Source organism: Antechinus flavipes, chromosome 4, assembly GCF_016432865.1.
Source record: "Antechinus flavipes isolate AdamAnt ecotype Samford, QLD, Australia chromosome 4, AdamAnt_v2, whole genome shotgun sequence".
Taxonomy (NCBI): domain Eukaryota; kingdom Metazoa; phylum Chordata; class Mammalia; order Dasyuromorphia; family Dasyuridae; genus Antechinus; species Antechinus flavipes.
The window spans coordinates 413,619,336-413,640,928 of record NC_067401.1 but is presented as its reverse complement, the minus strand read 5'-3'; the positions used below and the strand labels follow the sequence as shown (position 1 = coordinate 413,640,928).

The 21,593-nt window shown below is 34.4% G+C and overlaps 1 protein-coding gene across 1 annotated transcript in view; it reads left to right on the top strand.

The window, feature by feature from the left end:
• The window catches only part of LOC127561608 (voltage-dependent R-type calcium channel subunit alpha-1E-like), a 248,785-nt gene that overhangs the window by 225,552 nt on the left and 1,640 nt on the right, over nucleotides 1-21,593 (top strand). Inside the window, exons 8-14 of the mRNA XM_051996782.1 lie at nucleotides 2,290-2,343; nucleotides 3,103-3,192; nucleotides 10,089-10,298; nucleotides 11,382-11,494; nucleotides 19,994-20,106; nucleotides 20,465-20,596; nucleotides 21,485-21,557. Coding sequence (XP_051852742.1) covers nucleotides 2,290-2,343; nucleotides 3,103-3,192; nucleotides 10,089-10,298; nucleotides 11,382-11,494; nucleotides 19,994-20,106; nucleotides 20,465-20,596; nucleotides 21,485-21,557 — 785 coding nt within the window. The remainder of the gene's footprint in view (nucleotides 1-2,289; nucleotides 2,344-3,102; nucleotides 3,193-10,088; nucleotides 10,299-11,381; nucleotides 11,495-19,993; nucleotides 20,107-20,464; nucleotides 20,597-21,484; nucleotides 21,558-21,593) is intronic.

Sequence of the window (21,593 nt, the reverse complement as noted above, 5' to 3'; positions counted from 1 at the left end):
TCAATCTTATGACAAAGCATAACAGAGATATCTTATTTGAGTATCAGAACTGTAATAGACTTTGCTCCATGGATAATATAGAATGCATAGTTTAGCAGGATGGAATTACGGTTGTGATTTTTCTTTCTTTTACTAGTATTTCTATGGTTCATCAATGTTTTAATTAAACTATTTGACAGTTTGGTAATATAATACAATATTTTAGGTTTTATAATATCTTTTTGGCATTAAATTAATATTTTTCCAGCACCATGACTATTGGATTGAGTATTCAGGTTGGCTGTGGGTCAGAATTGTCCTAGCTAGAAAGTCAATGGGCAAGAAAAAGATCTGTTTGTATGGTAGAGAATATAAATTCAAATCCCACTTCTGATGATTTGGCAATCTTGGGCAAGTCATTTAATAATCTTATGTGACCATTTTCTCATCCATAAAAAAAGGGTTTAGATTAGCTTTCTGAGGTCCCCTCAAGTCAATATGATCCTCTGATTTTAGGAATCCAACAGGTTTTTGTTGACATCTTTTATAATAAAGACTATCAATCAGTCAGTCAATAGGCATTTTAGTTTATTCACAAACATTTATTAAATATCAAGTATATTCCTGATTTTGTTCTTGGTGCAGGGGACTTTGTGCTAGGCACTGGGATATACAGAAACAAATAAAGAAATCATCTTTATTTTTAAGAGACTTAACTTTTATTAATGTTGACAATAGGTATGTTGGTGTATATATATATATATACAAATATGTGTATATTTGTATACATGTTTATGATCTACATGTTTATACTATAAGAAACACACAACAAATACACTATAGTTAAATACAAGGTGGTTAGGAAAAGAAGACATGCTACCAATTGGCATTAGGGGTTGGATCAAGAAAGACTTCTTGTAGAAGATGGTAAGCTTAAGAGTCATGACAAGCTCAGGGAAGACACTAGATCTGGTTAGATAGATCTGAGAGTCAATTGGAATAGACATAATAATTAAATCCATGGAGGCTGATGAGATCATCAAAAGAAAGTGTAAGAGAGACATGAAAAGAAGACTTGGGACAAAAGTCCCTGATGTGACCCCATAGAAGGAGTCATGATATGATGGATGATCATATAATAAAAAGAAAACAAGAAGGAAAGATCAGTTGGTAGGAAGAAATTGAAGAAAGAGCAGCATTAGCAAAACCTGGAAAAGGGAGCCCATCTAAGAATAGGAGATGGTAAACAGTGTCAAAGGAGCCAGCAATGTCAAGAAACATATGGTTGAGTAAAAGATTTCGTCATTAAAAAGGTACCTTCATTTGAGTGATGAGAGAAGCCTAGAACCATATTGTAAAAAGTTGGGAAGTGATTGAGAGGAGAATAAATTGAAACAATAAGTCTAGATAACATTTTCTAGGAATTTGCCTGAGAAATGAAAAAGTATAGGATGATAGCTTGAGGAAAATGGTGGAATGATCAAATTATTTTTGAGAACTATTTTGAATAGTTATTTAAATTGAATGAAGATGAGGTTCACATTAAATATTTTCCAGCAGGCCAAGGGTTTATATATTTTATCCAGGATTAGTTTTATGGGAGACAAAATTCCCCATGGAGAATTTGTTAAAACTTAGCCCTAAATTCCAGATTACCCTGGTAATTGTAATTTCCTCATGGAGAGATGCTTACTACTGTGGCAATACATAGAAGAGGTGTGAGCCCTCCTCTTTTCTATGAGATTCCTTAGCCAACCCATGGGATGTATGTCCCACTCTCTCTCCAAGGAAAAGTGGAATAAATATGGCAAAAATTGAGTGGTACCTGGAAACCCAGAACATTTACCTCACATCTGGACAAATGTGAAAATATTACAATTACATGAATGAACCAAGAAATTTAATGACCCATGGAAGGAAATACTAGACAGATAATTTCAAGAAAGTAGAAAAGATAGGGAACTTAGTAGAAATTCAGTTGTGGAAAAGAGTTTTTTATTCTTACAAAAGCCTTTTAATTAATTATCTCTTCATGTATATTCATCTTGACAGAACTGTGTATTTCCTAGCATTCCCTACAATCCTCCATTTATAACTTTTTTTCCAAGAAAGTTTTTTTTTTTACTTCTTTTACTTTCACTTTTTAGACCTGTTTGCTTTTTGTGCTCCCTCTCTTTCTTTCTGTTTATGGAGATGGCTGTCTATGGAACTTATTGCTCTTTTTCTAATGTGGAACTGTTCCTAAGGGTTTTCATTTTGCAAAATGACTGCATTTAGAGATAATTTGCCAAACCATTTGTTTTCACATAGAGGAAGTGATGCTGGCTGAAGAAAACAAAAATTCTGGAACATCAGCTTTGGAAGGTAAGGAAATGCTCAAATCAAAGCATTGCATTTATTTCTTTTCATCTGATGGCAAATGCTCTTGATCAAAAAGAAAAGGAAAAATCAAAGAAAGAGATGTACCCTAGGACTTTGGAGAGAAAGTTCTTCTGCCATGTAGTCCATGGTGTTCTAGAATGAAGGGAATTGATTCACAGGAAAATCTGAAAACCACACAAAGTACTGAGAATTGAATCTGGGAGATATTCTCTTCTAGAGGGCGTGGTGTATCAGAAGCAGTAGGACTGAAGCCCAGGCTATCCAATAAGCATGCAAAATGAACAGACTATGGCAATGTAGTATACATTGAGGCTGCCTTTTAACAGTCAGTGTGGATTGTCTTTTGATCCATTCAGGCTTAGTGACTGATATTGATTATGATGTGCTGAAGATGAATAGATCATTGATAGTACTATGTTTGTTGTATATAAAGTAAGCTTTAGAGAGTTGGACAAAGAATAAAGGATTTCTTTTTCTCTAGACATCTTAGTTCTGGATTCCTTGCCTTATATTCATAGCTGCCTCAGGAAAGATGGTAGATGATAGCCTGCCTCAGGAATAAAAGCAGACATAATGTCATGTTAGAGAGTAGTAAGTTATAATCTCCTGCATAAGAATAGGAAGAATTAAATATGTTTAATTACATTTTTGATGATATACTGGTCTGAATTTGGACAGGGTATTTTGATTATACTATTATATTTTGATCATTTATTAAACTTCTCTTTCCTTTGAATGTAGTGCTCCGAAGGGCAACCATCAAAAGGAGCCGTACTGAGGCCATGACTCGTGACTCAAGTGATGAACACTGTGTTGACATCTCCTCTGTGGGTGAGTTGAATCACATAGTGGCTTTTTATCCTCCCAAACTTCAATGAAAAGAAACATCTTATTTTTTTGAGAAACATTGGGGGAAAAAACTAAAAGATAACAGAATCATGTGGGAGTAAACAAACAAGTAGCACTATAAGGATTTAATATCTACTAGGTAAAAATAATTTAAAAATAAACTTGGGATAAAAATGGATGCAAGACATTGTGATTGAAAAACATACTATATCAGGGCTAATAATATAATCCAAATCCTACCTACAAATTAGGTCCTAATATGTATTAGTCCTTTAAATCTATATATTGTCTCTATTGATATGATCATGAAGACCCCAGTAGGGAAAGTGTTCTACAAAAATATATTGAAACCATGTCCATTAAAAGGCCAATGAGGTCCTGAAGTCATTTTTATGACTTGAATAAATAACCAGAATAATATAAGATATTTTTAAACCAGTTCCTATTAATGCTTTTTCCCAGGTTTTTCCCTTCAGTTCCTACTAAGACACCTACCTAATGGACAAGTTTTTCAAACTCATTGAATTAGGAAAAAAACTATTATTCCATGGATTAAATAGATAGAGATAAATAGCTAGAGAACCATTGGGTATTTGCACTGGATAAAGAGTGGGAAGATAGGGAGAAAACATTTAATCATTTAAAAATCAATAAATCAACCATCAATAAATATTTGTTAAGTACCTACTAACTGACAAGAAACGTGATAGGTCTTTATTCATTTACTTATCCATCCCTCCACCTATCCATGCATTCACTCACTAATCATTTATTGGTATTTATTATGTACAAAACACTGAGGGGCATAGTAGGATGAGTAATACATGGTCCTTAGCTTCAGTTACTGATAACTCATAGGAGATGAGATGAGCTTACTCATATGAAGCAGATTAAATACATAAAAGAGGCATAAAGTGGTATGGTACTTCATAGAGAGAGGGGGGAAGAAAAAGGGAAGTAAGGAAAGGAGAGGAGAGGAGAGAGAAAGAGGAGAGTGAGAGAGAGGGTGAAAAAGAAAAAGAGAGACAGAGAGAGAAAGAGGGAGGGAAAGGGAAGGAGGGAGGAAGGAAAGGAGAGAAGAGGAGAGGAGAGGTAAGGAGAAGAGAGGAGAGAGACAAGAGACAGAGAGAGAGAGAGAGAAAGATACAGAGAGACACACACAGAGAGATGGAAAGTGTTTCACTGGGGTAGACAGAAACAGAAATAGCTTTATGAAAGAGGTAAAATTTGAACTAAAGAGTGAACAGGATTTTTACTGTGCCTCTTATCCTCAATTATCATGCATTTAATTACTTTGTACAAAGCTATATTTGTTCAGGTTTTTTCCCTAGCAGAATATAAGCTCCCTGTTGATTGATTGACTACTGGGGAGAATATGCTAGATTACAAGATCTGTAAAAGCAATAGGGTGAAACAAGACTGAAAATAGAGAGCCTGTTTATGGAATTAAACAGTGTTGTATAAGATGATTTGGAGAAGTGAGATAGGAAAGAAATAATAAGTTACTGCACAAACTCTGGGTAAAAGATAACATGTCTACAACTACAATGATGGTGTCAGGAATTAGATTTTGAAGTTAAATTAACATAGTAATGGATTGATGTGTGGAGGGAGTATGGATGAAGAAGTCACAGATGATTTCAGGATTTCAAGCATGGCTGATGAAAAGAATCATAGAATTATAGCCTCTCAGAGACACATAGATCATCTAGTCTTATTTATAAATGAACAGGAATCCCTTTGACAATATATCATATTTGTGGTAGAAATAATATCTTAGCCTCTTACCCCATGCAAGTTGTACAGTTTTTGCTTAAAAGGTAGTGAGAACTACCTTGAGACTTGGTTGACTCAGGCAAAAGAATAAGACTTTTGATCACACTTTATCCTCTAAGTACAAAACAGTAGCCATGATGAGTTCCAGGGGATGTCTGGTAATTTGCTAGTGGATCACATTGGATAACTCAAGACAAGGGAGCTTTACATAGCTGAATCAACTCCAGGTATTCTCAATGCCTGTCCTTATTGAATATCTTTCTCCTGCTATGGCTGAGTAAATCTTTTGTTGTTGTTTTAATTCTTTAATGACCAATAAATGCCTCATTTTATTCCAATACCAAATCTAGGCTTCCAGAAGATTTGTCTAAGGCAGGCTCAGCCTAGAACATATCATATATGTAAATACTAACACAGCTTCTATTTGAAGAACTGCAGTGGTGGAAAATTCACTTAATCTTTATTTAATGTTAATTTGAAGGATTATTACATGGAAGAAGGGCGCCACAATTATTATGTAGAAAAAGGGCCAAAATAAGAACTGGGTGACACTTACAGAGGAAAATTTAGGCTTAATATAAAGAAACTTAACTAATAGAAAAGAACTGTCCTAAACTGGAAGAGGTTACATTGGGCAGTAAATGGGGTTTCCTTAATAAAGTTCGTTAAGAGTGGAGGCAGCATGGATATTGAACATAGTTGGATTTGGAATCATAAAACCCAGCTTCAAATCCTATCAATTAACACCTCTGTGGTCTTTGGGAAGTCCTTTAATTCCTCTGAGTCTCAATTTCTTCATTGTAAAAATTAAAGTTTATATTGCTTAATCCTTTAAAGTCCTTTTCATTTTAAAATCAAAGGCTGAAAAATGTCTTGTAGAACTATTGTAAAGGGCATTCATATTTAGGAATAGATTGAATTGTATGGGCTTAGGTGGGGCATAGTCTCTTTGAGAGTATGCCCTCTATTGCTTCCTCTTCCTTTTTCTCCATGGTGACATTGTCCTCTCCTCCAAGAAAAAAAAAATAATGAGATTAAAAGATGCTAACGTGGAGTTTCTCTATTGCCTGAGAATTTAAATGAAGACATCAAATAGCTTTGAAGAGTTAAAGATATAGTGAATGTGATGAAAGACTTGGAGTCAGGACTTTTTAATTTTAATTATATTCTTAGAAATCATGTTATCTGTATTGGTCTACCTGCCATCTAGGGGAGGGGGTGGGGGAAGGAGGGGAAAAGTTGGAACAGAAGATTTTGCAAGGGACAATGCTGAAAAATTACCCATGCATATATCCTGTAAATAAAAAGCTAAAATAATAATAAAAAAGAAATCTAATTGTATTAGGAAAATGTATAAAAAAAGGGAAAAGATTTTTTTGATGAATAGCTTATAGACCAATAGTTTTATTCAATTACAAAAAGTAGTTATTTTATCCACCTATTTAATAGTCCATTGAAAATAAAATAAAAATTAAATATAAAATTGAAGAAAAAAGAAATCATGTTATCATGGACAGGCCATAAGTGAACAGATGCAGCTCCTGTGTCCCTGATCTCTGAGTATCATGCTTTGCCTAAATCTTTAGTCAGATCACAAAACACCTAAAACACATCTCCTTGTGTTTATTGGAGCTGAGACTTAATTTTGTATCTGTCAGTGTTCAATCCTGTTCTCAGTTGGGGTAGATAGAACAATCGACAGCTTTGAAACAAACTGAATCCAACTGATCAAGATACTCAGATTGGATTACAGAAAATGGAAAAAAGAATGCCCCAAATTCTAAATGAAAATTATCTTTTTTTTAATTTCTGAGAATGAAGGTCTTCTAAAAGCCATCTGCACAATTCTACATGTAATTAGAAGATTTAGAGTTTTCCCTCATGTTGAATGAAATCATGTTGGGTTTAACAGATGAATAAAGATGTGAACTTTGAAAACAACCAAAAAAAAAACCCCACTGTGAGCTCTGAGGTTTCTACCAATTTAAATGGTGCCATTAACATAAATGTAGGTGTGAAAAAGAGGTTTGATACGGAATATGATGATTCTTATTGAGCTTGATGGAGACATGTAATTATAAATATGAAACTAGAACTCTTTCATCCCCCCAAAAAAATCAAGGATAGATTTTGAGAGTCTTGTTGAGAGTCTTTCAGTGTCCTATAGGGTGTTTCTGGATGTCTAGTTCAATAAGTCATTATTGTGTGGCTATCCCTCATCTCATGGATACTTCTCATCTCTTTTAAACTAAAAAACAAACACGGTCATGAAAATGGATAAAATCACTGAGAATATGTATAGAAAAGAAAGATTAAAGCTGAGAGCAGAGACCTGATGATTGTATCACTTTAGAGTACTTTTTTAAAAGAGGAGGAAGAAAAGTCATCAAAGGAAACCATGGCACAGTCAGCAAAGTACGAGGGAATGACCCGTGGAAAGATAAGATATATCCAATGAAATAAAAGTGAGAATACTAAGAAATTTTATCAATAGTGTTAAAAGCTTCAGAGAGCTCAACAGAGAATGAAGGCAATGAATCTTAGCAGTTAAGAGAGAACAGTTTCTGTAGAGTGGTGGTAGGAATGGGAATCATGGAAAGTGTTTGAGAAATAAAAATGACACGTAGAAGAAACAACTGTAGCTTCATACTCTGGCTATTAAAGGAAGGAAAACAGTGGGTCAATAGCAGTAGAGTATAGAAAGCTGGAGGTAGAAGAAACCTGGGTATGTTTGTAAGTGACAGAGACATAACTAATGAAGAAGTAAGTTGATCAAAAAGTTATCAAACTGTGTATACCCTTTGATACAGCAGTGTTTCTACTGGGCTTATACCCCAAAGAGATACTAAAGAAGGGAAAGGGACCTGTATGTGCCAAAATGTTTGTGGCAGCCCTGTTTGTAGTAGCTAGAAGTTGGAAAATGAAAGGATGCCCATCAATTGGAGAATGGTTGAGTAAATCATGGTATATGAATGTTATGGAATATTATTGTTCTGTAAGGAATGACCAGCAGGATGAATACAGAGAGGACTGGTGAGACTTACATGAACTGATGCTAAGTGAAATGAGCAGAACCAGGAGATCATTATATACCTCAACAACGATACTGTTTGAGGATGTATTCTGATGGAAGTGGATCTCTTCGATAAAGAGACCTAATTCAGTTTCAATTGGTCAAGGATGGACAGAAGCAGCTATACCCAAAGAAAGAACACTGGGAAATGAATATAAACTGCTTGCATTTTTGTTTTTCTTCCCGGGTTATTTCTACCTTCTGAATCCAATTCTCCCTGTGCAACAAGAAAACTGTTCGGTTCTGCACACATATATTGTATCTAGGATATATTGTAACCTATTCAACATGTAAAGGACTGCTTGCCATCTGGGGGAGGGGGTGGAGGGAGGGAGGGGAAAAATTGGGACAGAAGTGAGTGCAAGGGATAATCCTGTAAAAAATTACCCTGGCATGGGTTCTATCAATAAAAAGTTATTAAAAAAAAAAAAGTAAGTTGAACATGCAAAAATAAACAAAAGAAAAGAAAGACAAGCAAAAAAGGAAATATCAATGAAGCAAAGACTTAAAAGAAGTGAGAAAAGATGAGATCAAGGGCAAAAACCAGAGAGTTGCTTTGGGAAGAGGGGAAGCTATTTTTCCTTTGAGAATGGAGGAAAGAATATGATAAACTAAAAGTTTTGTGCTGTGAAAGAAAGCATTTTGAAGACTCTATGTCAAATAACTTTGATATTTTAGTAAAATGAAGCACAAAGAATGAGGGGGAAGGGTGGAATTGAATATTTGGGCCCTCTGTGAAGAATGAAAGTTGAGACCCAATACGAGATAAAGTAAAGGATTTCTTAGCCACAGGGAAGACCCAGGCCTTCACCTTATTCTCTGTAAAGTGTTTGTTACCCTTATGTCATGAGAATTTCTCAAGCCCATGCTCAAAAGTCATGGAAGCCATACTGTTCCAAAGTAATATTAATAGTCAACATTTTTGTGGTGCTAGAAGTACCTTATAATTTATCCAGGACTTCACCTACATTATTTCTTTTAAGATTTAGATATTAAATAAGTCAGGTATTATTACCCTCATCTATTGATGAGGAAATTAAAATTCACAAATCAACTGAATTGTCCATGATAACATGGCTTCTAAGAGGATACTTCAAATTAAAATGTCTGACTGCAAGTCTTTCATCACATTCACCATATCACTGTTTTAAAGCTACTTGATATTTTCATTTTATTTCTTGGGCAATACAAGAACTCCAAGTTATTTTTTCTCTTAGAGATATTTTGGTATAATGGATAGAGTACTAGATTGAACTCAGGAAGACCTGGTTTCAGTCCTCTGAGACTTAATAGATCTTTGATGATGGGAAAGTTCTGAAAATTCTCTAAACTTCAATTTCTTGGTTCATAAAGTAAGAGAAATAATACTCATATCACTGTTAAGGGGTCTTCTGAAATTGTCTATTTGAATTGCCAAAAATAGTGGACACAGAGTATTCAGTAAGTCATGAATATATCAAAAATGAAGCTCTGCTCTAAGCTCTGACAGAATTTGTTATTTGCACATCAAGCTGGACTCTTTGTATGTCCATGGAAGCCATGACAGTAACCTGTTAGTTTGGACTAGACTATGAAACTATATAGATGGAAACCTTGTAGATAAGCAGATCGTCATCTCTTCATAGTCTAGCAGTTCCTAAGGGATAAGAATGCTACTTTTCCATCTTAGTTATTCATGATTTCTCTTTGGGAAGAAATTAATCCCTTTCCTACCCTAATTATTCCTTCCCTCATCCATCACATTCCCCTTTAGGATTTCCTCCTCCTTACTTTATTGCTTTGGATTGTGAATTCCCTAAACCTGGATTTCCACATGCCTTATTCATTTCTCTTGTAACAGATCTAATGTGTGTATGATGGACTTGAGATATGTGTGTATGTATTCATATACACACATATCCATATATTTGTAAATTCTACTTCACAGAAATTGTTATAAAGTTAAAATGAAACAATTTCAATATTTTACAGACTTTAAAATACATGTCTATCATCATCATCACCATCATCAATTATACTCTTCTTTCAGGTACTCCTCTTGCACGTGCCAGTATAAAAAGTACTAAAGTAGATGGAGCCTCTTATTTTCGGCACAAGGAGCGGCTTCTACGTATCTCCATTCGTCATATGGTTAAATCTCAAGTTTTTTATTGGATGGTTTTGAGCGTGGTAGCTCTCAACACTGCCTGTGTGGCTATTGTCCATCACAACCAGCCCCTGTGGCTCACCCACCTCCTCTGTAAGTGCAACATGTCTGTATTTTGTAAGGCATTTGAGTTTTTGATGTATTACTATAAGATCACATTATGAACCCCAAATCTAGCCAATCCAGTATTCTGTCTTTCTCAATGGTTGTAAAGAACATCATAAGAGTGGACAAGATGTTTACCTTTCTAATGCTGTCCTTAAAGATTATGAATTTATCTTGAACATTGCCACTTCTCTTTATCAATTAATCAGTTAAATTACTCCTGTTTGCCAGATCTTACTAGCTCTGCCAAATAACATTGTCTTTCTTGAATAACTCAACATTCCAAATATCTGTGATTTCATCCATGAATCAAATCAAAATATATCTTGGCAGACAATTTACTGAACTGCAGAGGACAAAGAAATTTATCACTTGCTTATCAATTCTTTGAGGATGAACTTTTCCATAATTCAGTTACTCTTTAGCAACAGGCATAAAGTTCACCTGATTTAAGAGCCTAAAATTGAATCTTTTTTCAGATTGATAGGAGCTGCTTGAGATTGTACTTTTCCAGTATATAGCTTTTGAGGACTTTGTATCACTTCCAACTCTAGATGAGGCCCCAGAGTATACCTCACCATAGGGAGAAACCCTTAATGTGATGCTAATATAGAAGGCATCAATGATTAGTAAGGGGTATATGTGAAGAGAAAGAAGCATCCTTGAATTGTATAGTGTAAGTGACTAAATATAAAACTTATGAGTAAGTGCAGAGTAGAATACAGCATTGAATGTTATAATAATATATGCCTAAGCCAAAATACTAGATAGCCTTTCCTATTTCTATTCAAAAATTAAATTATCTTTCAGAGAATGATGACACATCCACTTATAATATTGGCTCTTCATTATGCCCTGAACTCAACTTCTATTAGGAAATTCCACAATCATAATTAGAACCATGTGTTTGGCAACAATCTAAGCCAATTCATATCTAGTGATAATGTTGTTGAAGCTTCACTCAGTAGGTGAGGATATTTTTAATTTGGGGTCATTAAAGCAGATGTGAATTATGGATAAAGGAATAGATACTATCTGTGTATGTAATAGTATTTGTTTTCATCATTTCAGACTATGCAGAGTTTTTGTTTTTGGGACTCTTCCTTTTAGAAATGGCCCTGAAGATGTATGGCATGGGGCCACGTCTTTATTTTCATTCTTCCTTCAATTGCTTTGATTTTGGGGTAAGTGCTTTTGAAGCCTGTCTATTCCATTTCCATAGACATCAACATTGTAAATCAGTGCTTTTGGAGCACTGACACCTAAATTTATGAAATGAGAATAGGAGTTAATTATTAATAGGGACTTAGAACAGAACAGATACACCATCTATTTTATTTCTTGAACCATTAACAATTAGATTTGGAGGTTAGGAGTGGGAAGAGAGTAAACTATTTTTTTAGAAAACCATGAATAGATGTTTGGAGAAAGCAATAGAAAATTTATCAAGTTCACTTTTATAGGCAAATTTAGATTTAGATATGGGTGAGGAGACCTTAGGAACTGACCTTTGGGGAAAACAGAGATTCAGTGATACTATTTTAGATGGAGATCATAAGATACTGTAATGCTATTGGTTGGAGAGGAGGATAAGGAGTGTCAGAAACATCTTCTGGTAGCTTTCCATTTTAATAATCATTCAGTCAATCAATTCATCAATAAGAATTTGTTAAATGTCTACTATTTGTCCAACACTTTATTGAGCATTAAAGATAAAAGGGAATTTACATACATATATACTCATATATGCATGAGTATTTGAAAGAATTATATGCAGACTAAATATAAAATAATATGACAGATTTAGAGAAAGAGGATGGTAGCAGTTTTCAGAATCAGGAAAAAAATCATATAAAGGCAATATTTGGTACATGCCTTGAAAAAGAAATTTCATGAGATAGAGATAAGGAAGAAATGCATTTCAGGCATAAGAAAAGGCCATTTTGAGAGAAATGAGACAAGAGATAAATACCATGTATAAGAGGTAGAAAGAAAGCCAGTTTAGCTAGACCTCCATAAGGCTAGAAAAATAAAATGGGGTCAGGTTGTGAGCGTCCTTAAAAGCCAAATGGAGGAGTCCATATTTGATACTTATGGCAATAGAAAGCCATTGGAGTTTCTTGAGTAAAGGAATGGCATGAATGCATCTGCACTTAAGAAAAAACACTTTGTATAAAACACTTTCCAGTCAAATAAAGATTTAAACAATGAGAACAACATCAAGTGCTCATGGATGAACTGAGCTAATATAATAAAAATGACAATTCTATCTAAATTAATCTACTTATTCAGTGCCATACCAATCAAACTGCCAAGAAATTACTTTGGAGAGCTAGAAAAAATAATAATAAAGTTCTTCTGAAAGAACAAAAAATCAAGAATTTCAAGGCAATTAATGAAAAATGCAAATGAAGGTAGCCTAGCTGAATTAGATATAAAACTATGTTATAAAGCAATGGTCATTAAAAACATTTGGTATTAGCTAAAAAATATAGTAGTTGATCAGTTGATCAGGTTATTTTCACAAGACACAATAGTCAATGGCTATAGTAATTTATTGTTTGGTAAACTCAAAGACGCCAGCTTCTAGGATAAGAACTCATTATTTGATAAAAATTGCTGGGAGAATTGGAAAATAATATGGAAGAAACTAGGAACTAACTAACACCTAACACCCTATACCAAGATAAGATTAAAATGGGTTCATGATATAGACATAAAGAGTGATATTGTAAGCAAATTAGAAGAACAAAGGACAGTCTCCCTCTCAGATCTGTGGATTAAAAAGGAATTTATGGTCAAAGAAGATCTAAAATATATTATGAAATGCAATATGGATTATTTTGATTGTATAAAATTAAAAAGGTTTTGTACAAAAATGCTTTTGTTTGGAAGGGAAGCAGAAAAGTGGGAAAATTTTCAAATCCAAAGGTTCTGATAAAGGCCTCGTTTCTAAAATATATAGAGAATTGACTCAAATTTATAAGAATACAAGCCATTCTCTAATTGATAAATGGTCAAGGAATATGAACAATTTTCAGATAAAAAAACATTTCTAGTCATATTTAAAAATGCTCGACATCACTATTAATCAGAGAAATGCAAATTAAGGCAACTCTGAGGTTGTCTTTATACATTATACATCTCTCAGATTGGCTAAGATGACAGAAAAAGATAATGGTAAATGTTGGAAGGAATATGGAAAAACTGGGACACTAATACATTGTTGGTGGAGTTGTGAACTGATCCAACCAATTCAGAATTATGCCCCAAAGGCTAGCAAACTGTGCATACCTTTTGATCCTAAAAGAGAGAAAAGGACCCACATGTGTATTTTTGTTTGTAGTGGCAAGGAACTGGAAACTGAATGGATTCTCATCATTTGGGAAGTGGCTGAATAAGTTATGGTGTATGAGTGTTATAGAATATTATTGTTCTATTAAAAACAATCAGCAGGAGAATTCATAAAGGCTTGGAAAAACTTATATTAACTGATTCTAAGTGAAATAAGTAGAATCAAAGGGAACATTGTACATAGTAACAAGACTATGTGATGATCAACTGTGATGGACTTGGTTCTTTTTAACAATGAGGTGATCAGACCACTTTCAAGAGTACTTGTGATAGAGTTTTCTGCATCCAGAAAGAGGATCATGGGGACTGAATGTGGATCATAATATAGTATTTTCATTTTTTTATGTTGTTTACTTCCTCTTTTTCTTTCTCCTTTTTTTCATTTTGATCTGATTTTTCTTGTGCATCACAATAAATATTGAATTTTGTATAGAAAAATTATACATGTTTAACCTATATTGGATTACTTGCTGTCTAGGGGAGGGATGGGGAGAAGGAAGGGAGAAAAATTTGGAACACAAGATTTTGCAAGGGTGAATGTTGAAAACTATTTTTGCATATATTTTGATAATAAAAAGCTATTTAAAAAAAAGAAAAGAAAAAGTACTCTGACAACAACATGAAAGATAGATTGGAATGAGAAGAGATTTGAGTCAGGGAAACTTTCGCTATATTCTGAATTAGAGATAATGAGGGCCTGAAATAAGAATGTGTCTATTATTAGAGAGGAAATGGATGTGAACAATATTATAGAGGCAGGAAAAACAATATTTGGCAAATGTTTGGATATGATGGGAATGGGGGTGGGGAAATGAAAGGACATGGTAAGAGAATATGAAAATTTGAGGATAATATGGAATTCATAAACCAGGGACACTGGAAGAATGATGGTATCTTCTATAAAAATAGGAAAATTTGGAAGAGGAATGGGTTTTGGGGAAAAGATAATGAGTTCTATACTGTTTCAGATATCTTTAGGACATCTAGTTCAAGAAGTACTAAAGATATTTGGTAAAATGGTTTTATTGCCCTCTCCAAAGTTGCCAGTGTTCTTTTAATTTCCAAAGTTAATAGCCTTTTCTTAATCCTCATCTTTTTTTGATATTTTTATTCACTTGGTTCATAACCTTTTCCTCCTGAACACTCTTTCTTCTATATTTTCATGCTGCTGCTCTCTTCTGGTTAACTTCTTGTCCTACAGTTTTTTCTTAGTATCTTATGCAAGCTCTTCATTCATGTTATACCCTATCATTGTGGATGTTCCCTATGTGATTGTGCTGGAGTTTCTTCTACTTTTGCTCTGTTACTTTTTTACTTGGTAATCTTATTTCTTCATCTCCCAATAGCTTAATTATTTTCTATATGCAAATAATGTCCATTTCTGTACACATATACATGTACACACATATAAGCACATTTTATCATCTATCTATCTATTTTGTTCTAGTTTTTTTTCCTGAAAAACTGTCTTGTACCATTGACTGCTTCTTAGACATGTCACATTGGATGTCCCTTGGGTATATCAAACTTAAACATGTTCAAAACATAGTCCTTTCCCTCAAATGTTTCCCTCTTCTGGATTTCCTGATTAATATTTTAGACACAGATATTCAATCTCAGTTCCTCAGTACGCATTCAATATTGACAATAAGTTGAAAATTTTTTCTTTTTGTTTCGATTTTCCTCATATCTCTCTTGGGCAACTAGGTGGTCAGTGAATAGAGTGTTATCTTCCTGAATTCAAATCTGGCCTCTTACTAGCTTACTTACCAGCTGTGTGACACCTAATTATTTGATTCAATTTTCTCATCTGTAAAATAAACCAGAGAAGAGAATGGTAAAACCACTTCAGTATCTTTTATAAGAAAACATCCAATAGGAGTTGGAGATGACAGAAATGATTAAACATTCAGAACACCAAATATATCTCATATACCTTTCCCTATCTTTTCCCACACAGACTCCTGATCTTCCTGCCTTTTGTCTTTCTTCTCTTCCATCTATCCTCCACTCAATTCCCAAGGTGATTCTTCTAAAGTGTGGTTCTAATTATATCACTACTTTGCTCAATGAGCTCCAGTGACTATGTAAAACTCTTCATAATCTGACCCCTTTCTAATCTTCATACATTTTATTTCCTTCTATGTACTCTATGATTGATCTATATTGACCAATGTGTTATTCCTTGTAGAACAATTCTGTCTATGCCTTTACAGTTTCCTCTCCCTCCCTCTTAGTTTCCTCTGCCTCTTAGTTTCTCTGGTTTTCTTCCATACTAAGCTTAAGTTCTACCTTCTGGAGAAGATTTTCCCTGGTTCTACCAACTATTAGTGCCTTTTCCACTGAAATTAGTTTCCATCTACTCTGCATATGTCTTGCTATACCTAGTTACTTACTTCTCCTCTCTCTTGTTAGAATATAAAAAAAGTCAAGGACTATTTTTATGTCCTTCTTTTTCTTCCTCACCATTTAGCAATTTCAGGTACATAGAAAATGCTTAATCAGTGCTCACTGACTGTTTAAGCTCAGAGAAGACTAGAACTCTTGAGCTCTTTCTCTTTTTCCACATACATGTATGTATATGTCAGCACTCATAGAAACTGATGAGAGAGAGCACAGAAAAGGATGAGAAGTGGGCCTACGTCAGAGCCTTCAGGAATCTCCAAGGGGCATGCAGATGTAGCATGATCAAGAAAAGAAGACTTAGAAAAAGAGGTCAGACATAAGAACCAGGAGAAAGATCACAAAAACCGTAGATAGTGTACATGAGGAAAGGACATTATGTGGTGGCATATGCACAAGAGAAATTAAGAAAAATGAAGCCTGAGAGAAGACTATCATATTTGACATTGAAACCATCATTGGTAACTGTGGGAAAAGTAATTAGTAGCCAAAATGCAAATGTTTGAAGAGGAGATGGAAAGATATCAAGTAGGCATCTTTATCCTCTTAGAAGTTTGATTAATAAAGGAAGGAAAGGTAAAGGGGAACTTCCTCTATAAGGGAAGGGTGAATCTATCAAAAAGTGTTTTTTGTTTTTGTTTTTTTGGCTTTTTCCCTCCAGGATGGAAGAGACATGAACATATTTGAAATCAGTAGGGAAGAAACAAGTAGATAGGGAGAGTTTATAATTAGAGGAAAGTGATAATTGAGGGCACAATCTACTGGAGAAATGAGATCAAGGGCATGTGTAAATGGATTGAGTTTGGCAAAGAGAAGAGTTGTCTCAATATCAGAGACTAAACAAAAAAACGGATGGAGTTGGGAATGAGGTCAAGAGACTGTGGAGGTACACAAAAAAGACTTCAGAGCAAATGGCTTTAATTTTCTTCACAAATTAAGAAGCAAGGTCTTCAGCTGAATGAGTATGGGCATAGGGAATTATAGGTGGCTTAAAGAGAGAAGTAAAGTTTTGAGTTGCTTTTGTAGAGTTTAAAAGAGGGAATCAATTGGGGAGGAGTCAAGGGTTGTCTTGATGCAGTGAAAGCCCAATTGAGATTAGAAAACACAATGAGCACAGCTTCATTCAGCATCATGTGAATATGAGAGAAAGAGGCAGATTATAGGACTAATTCAGGTCTGAAATTCAACAAGAAATAAGTAATGATAAGGATTTGAGGTGATAGGATATTGTAGAGTCAAATTGGTTAACTCTAAAGTTGAGTTTTAGAAGAGAAAAAAGCAAAGTTAAGGGTATTAACCTGAGAAAGTTTACAAGGGTTACAAGAAAGTCTTGATAATGCTGAAGAAAAGGTTCAGGAAAGATGAGGTGTACAAAAAGATAGATTGTTAAGAAATTAGTAAGACATTTGAGTTTCAGAGTTTTTGATCAAATGGAATACTTAAGGTAATGACAAGATTGAGTATGTGATGGTACTTTTGACTGAGGTAGAATGGAAGATTAAGTCATGGTATCTGAGAAAACTAAAGAAGCAGAAAAATAGGGTGTTTGAGGTAATTTCATTTGAACTATTGAAGTTCTCTATGGAGAAAAAGTTAATGAGTCCTCTTTGAGAGAGGAATTAGGACATAGAGATTGCTACATAATAACCACTGTAAATTATATTGCATTAAAAAATTATAGACTAAACTTTTAAAGATTGCAAAATTGTAGGTACAAAGGATGAGTCTGAAAATGGCAGCAAGAAATATCCAACATTTTCCTCTAGGACTAATGTATTGCTCAGTAAGCAACTAAGTACTGTGAAAAAGTTATCAGCACTTTCTAAATTTCAATGTGTTGAATCATTTTTCTCTTTGACCTGCCCTAGGTTTGATCACAAACGTAGTTTCTAAAATCAACTTCACCTTTGACAAAATCCAACACTTATTCCTATTAAAGACACTAAAGAACCTAGGAATAAATGAAGTTTTCCTTAAAATGATCAGTAGCATCTATCTAAAACCATCAGCAAGCATCTTATGTAATGGGGATAATGAGGAAACCAAATTATTCTTTGCAGATGATATGATGGTATATTTAGAGAATCCTAGACAATCAATTAAAAAATTACTAGAAACAATGAACAATTTTAGCAAAGTTGCAGAATACAAAATAAATCCACATAAAATCAGCTTCAATAAGAATGGAAAAGTTTTGTGAATCTGTTCTATTTAAATTTAAATCATAACAATATAACTTCCTTATAAATAGGTTTCTCTTTGTCAATTAATTCCTTTACAATTCTACATTAGGAAGAGAGACTCAATTAGGCTTTAACATCTCTTAGTCTCCATTTTTATAGGCATGGCATGTTCCAGCTCAAAAAAAGATTGATCAAAGAGCTGGCAGTGAGAAACTTAGGGCAGAACCAAAGAAGTACTATGCAGCAGAAAGCATTGAATATTTAGCACTCTAAATTCTGACTCTACAAATAAATACAATTTTCTTTTTACTGAAGGTCCTATTACAAGAAATTCATTCTCTCTCTCTTCCCCTTCTTCCCCCTCCCCTCTCCTTTCACACACACACCCCCCTCAATTTGGGGAAAAAAGATTTCTAATCTTTAGCTTTTTAGAACAATATCTAAAGCCAGAAATTCCAACATAATTTATATTTGCTTGGAGTTTGTTGTAGGAATGGGAATGATTGAGTATCATACCTAATACAAACTTTAGGCCTAATGAGGAGTTGGAGAGGTGTCCAAAAAGAATTACAAATGATTAGGAAGGTCAAGGAAATAGCACTTTCTTTTTTTAAAGAGGGTCTACCTTCTCCTGTTGCCCAGAAGTATAGGAGATAGTAAAGGACTGATCCCTTTACTTATCAACACAGAATCTTTGTCCCTTGGCTCTTTCTTACTTAGGCTGGTTTGTTATTTCTTAGTGGTCCCCAATTCTTTATATTATTGCTGAACTTAGTATTAACACCTGATTTGCATCACCCATTGAACCCTAGAAATCCTGACCACATATTTAAAATCAGCCAGAGTCAGGAATTCAGGTTAAGGGAAAAATCTTCAATCTTTATTCTTTTTGAAGTGAAGGGGGATTGCGATAGCAATATGGGCAGCTGTGACAGGAAGCCAGCCCGCAAAGGTGAAGGGGATAGCAGGTGAAGGGGAGTCAAGATAGCAATGCGAGCAACTATGTCAAGAAGTCAGCCAGCAATCCCTCTTTCTGCTTCCCTTTCCACTCCCCTGCCTCCACCCACCAAAATCGTCATTTCCTATACAACACATCAGGACTTGCACAAAGAGTGGGTGGGGCCATTCTTTCTCCAAGTATATATATTAATAGAGTATGGTCCAATTACTATTTAGCCTCACGTGCTTGGGACCTCAGTGCATCAATTCGAGCCTCAGCCCATTACAAATCCTGAGTTGTAAAAATTCAGCAGTCTCAATTTTCCTTAAAACTGTTATTGTAGATATGTACCACCATGCCTAGTGGAAATAATACTTTTGAGGAAGAGATATAAGATTACTCAATCTAGAAAAGAGAAAGCTGAGGAGGTAAAAGAAGTGATAGACTAGTTTATATTTCCCCCACTAATTATAGATAAAAGGAAATTAATTTTATAGTGTAGACATAGGGGATTGATATTAAGAAAAATTTTTCCAGCAGAAAGAAATATTGAATGTCATAATTAATTTCCTAATGAGGGAGATTGGATGTCCTATTCTCCCTGCTTTGTCCCTCCACCAGCCCCTGCCCTTTAGGAACAGACTATCTCTGTGTAGGACTATTGATGTAATAATGTTGGGATTTATTGCTAGCACTAGGAGTACTGGGGTTTCAGTGATTTTTCTATTAAACATCAATATTTTCCTCACTCCCCTCTCTACTTCTTTCAATGAAGCTTTGGTTTTGTTTCCTTTTCCTTTTAGGTCACTGTGGGAAGTATCTTTGAAGTGGTTTGGGCCATCTTTAGACCTGGCACCTCTTTTGGAATCAGTGTCTTACGGGCTCTCCGACTTCTCAGAATATTTAAGGTTACCAAGTAAGGAACCAGAATTTGAAAACCTACCCATTTTTGACTTTGGAATTCCCTATTTCCACCTGGAGATTCATATTTATTCCTGTTTCTATATGTACACACACACACACACACACACACACACACACACACACACACTCACACTTGATAAATTCTTCCCAGATTTAGTGATGAATGATCTAAATGATGAAGTAGGAAAATTCCCATGCCAGATCACTGGACAGAATTTCCTAGAATGATTGAGTCTTGTTTCTCTTTTCATTATAGAAAAGTTTGCAAAAGTTCATTTCATGGACTCTGGTTTGTGGTTATGGAAAGAATAGAATTGTTGCAGGTAGTAACATTGCCTATTATTTTTCAGGTATTGGGCATCCCTTCGGAATTTAGTGGTCTCATTGATGAGTTCCATGAAATCCATCATCAGTTTACTCTTCTTACTCTTCCTCTTTATTGTTGTCTTTGCTCTGTTGGGAATGCAGCTCTTTGGAGGCAGGTGAGTGCCCACAAGCTTCCTAGATTAAAAAGTCCCCAGTTCTATGCCATAATTATCATCAAGTGTTGATAATAACTACTATAATAATTAATTTTATTTAGAGTTTTAAGGTTTACAAAGTACATATGTTGTCACTTTTCCATATACTTTACATATAGATATTTACAAATATATTCAGATATATTGTATTCTTGGATACAATCCTTGGAAGTAAATATTATTATTATTCTCATTTTACAAATAAAACTGAGAAAGACAGTGGTTAAGTGACTTGCCTAAGGTCATATACTTAAGTCTCTGAGATAGGATTCTAATGAGACTATAGACTAAACCTTCATCTGGTGATATTACAAAATACAATATGATATAATATATAACAACATATCACAGCCTGCATAGAAATATATGCATGTGTATATACATGTGGGCATGTGTATGTATATACACACACGTGCATCTCTATGTATGTGCAGTTATATGTGTGTGTATATAGTCTTATGGTCCTATTATAATTAAAGAATTTACTTCTACTTTATTCCTCATTTATTCCTAATTAGCCCATCTCACAAATACATTAAATCATAGGATACCAGATAAGAAAGTATCGGTGAATCAGTATAAACCCATCACTACTGCTGAGAATATTACAAATAACCTACAGTGATAGGGAAACAGTAGTGCCATCTTTTCATATCAACTGAGAATACATTATTATCATAGGTTGGTGGGAAAAGTAACAAAATATTTAAAAAGTAGAAGGAAGAATAATAATAATATAAATTATTTAGGAAATGAGGGAGGGGAAAATAGAATTTAAAATGTAAACATTGAGGTTCAGCTTGAGTTTGAAGGTCTCATGTTGTGTCTCTCTCTGGTTTCTCTTATCAGATTTAATTTTAATGATGGGACTCCTTCAGCAAATTTTGACACCTTTCCTGCAGCCATTATGACAGTATTCCAGGTATGAGACTAATAATGAAGACTATAGAAAGTAAGA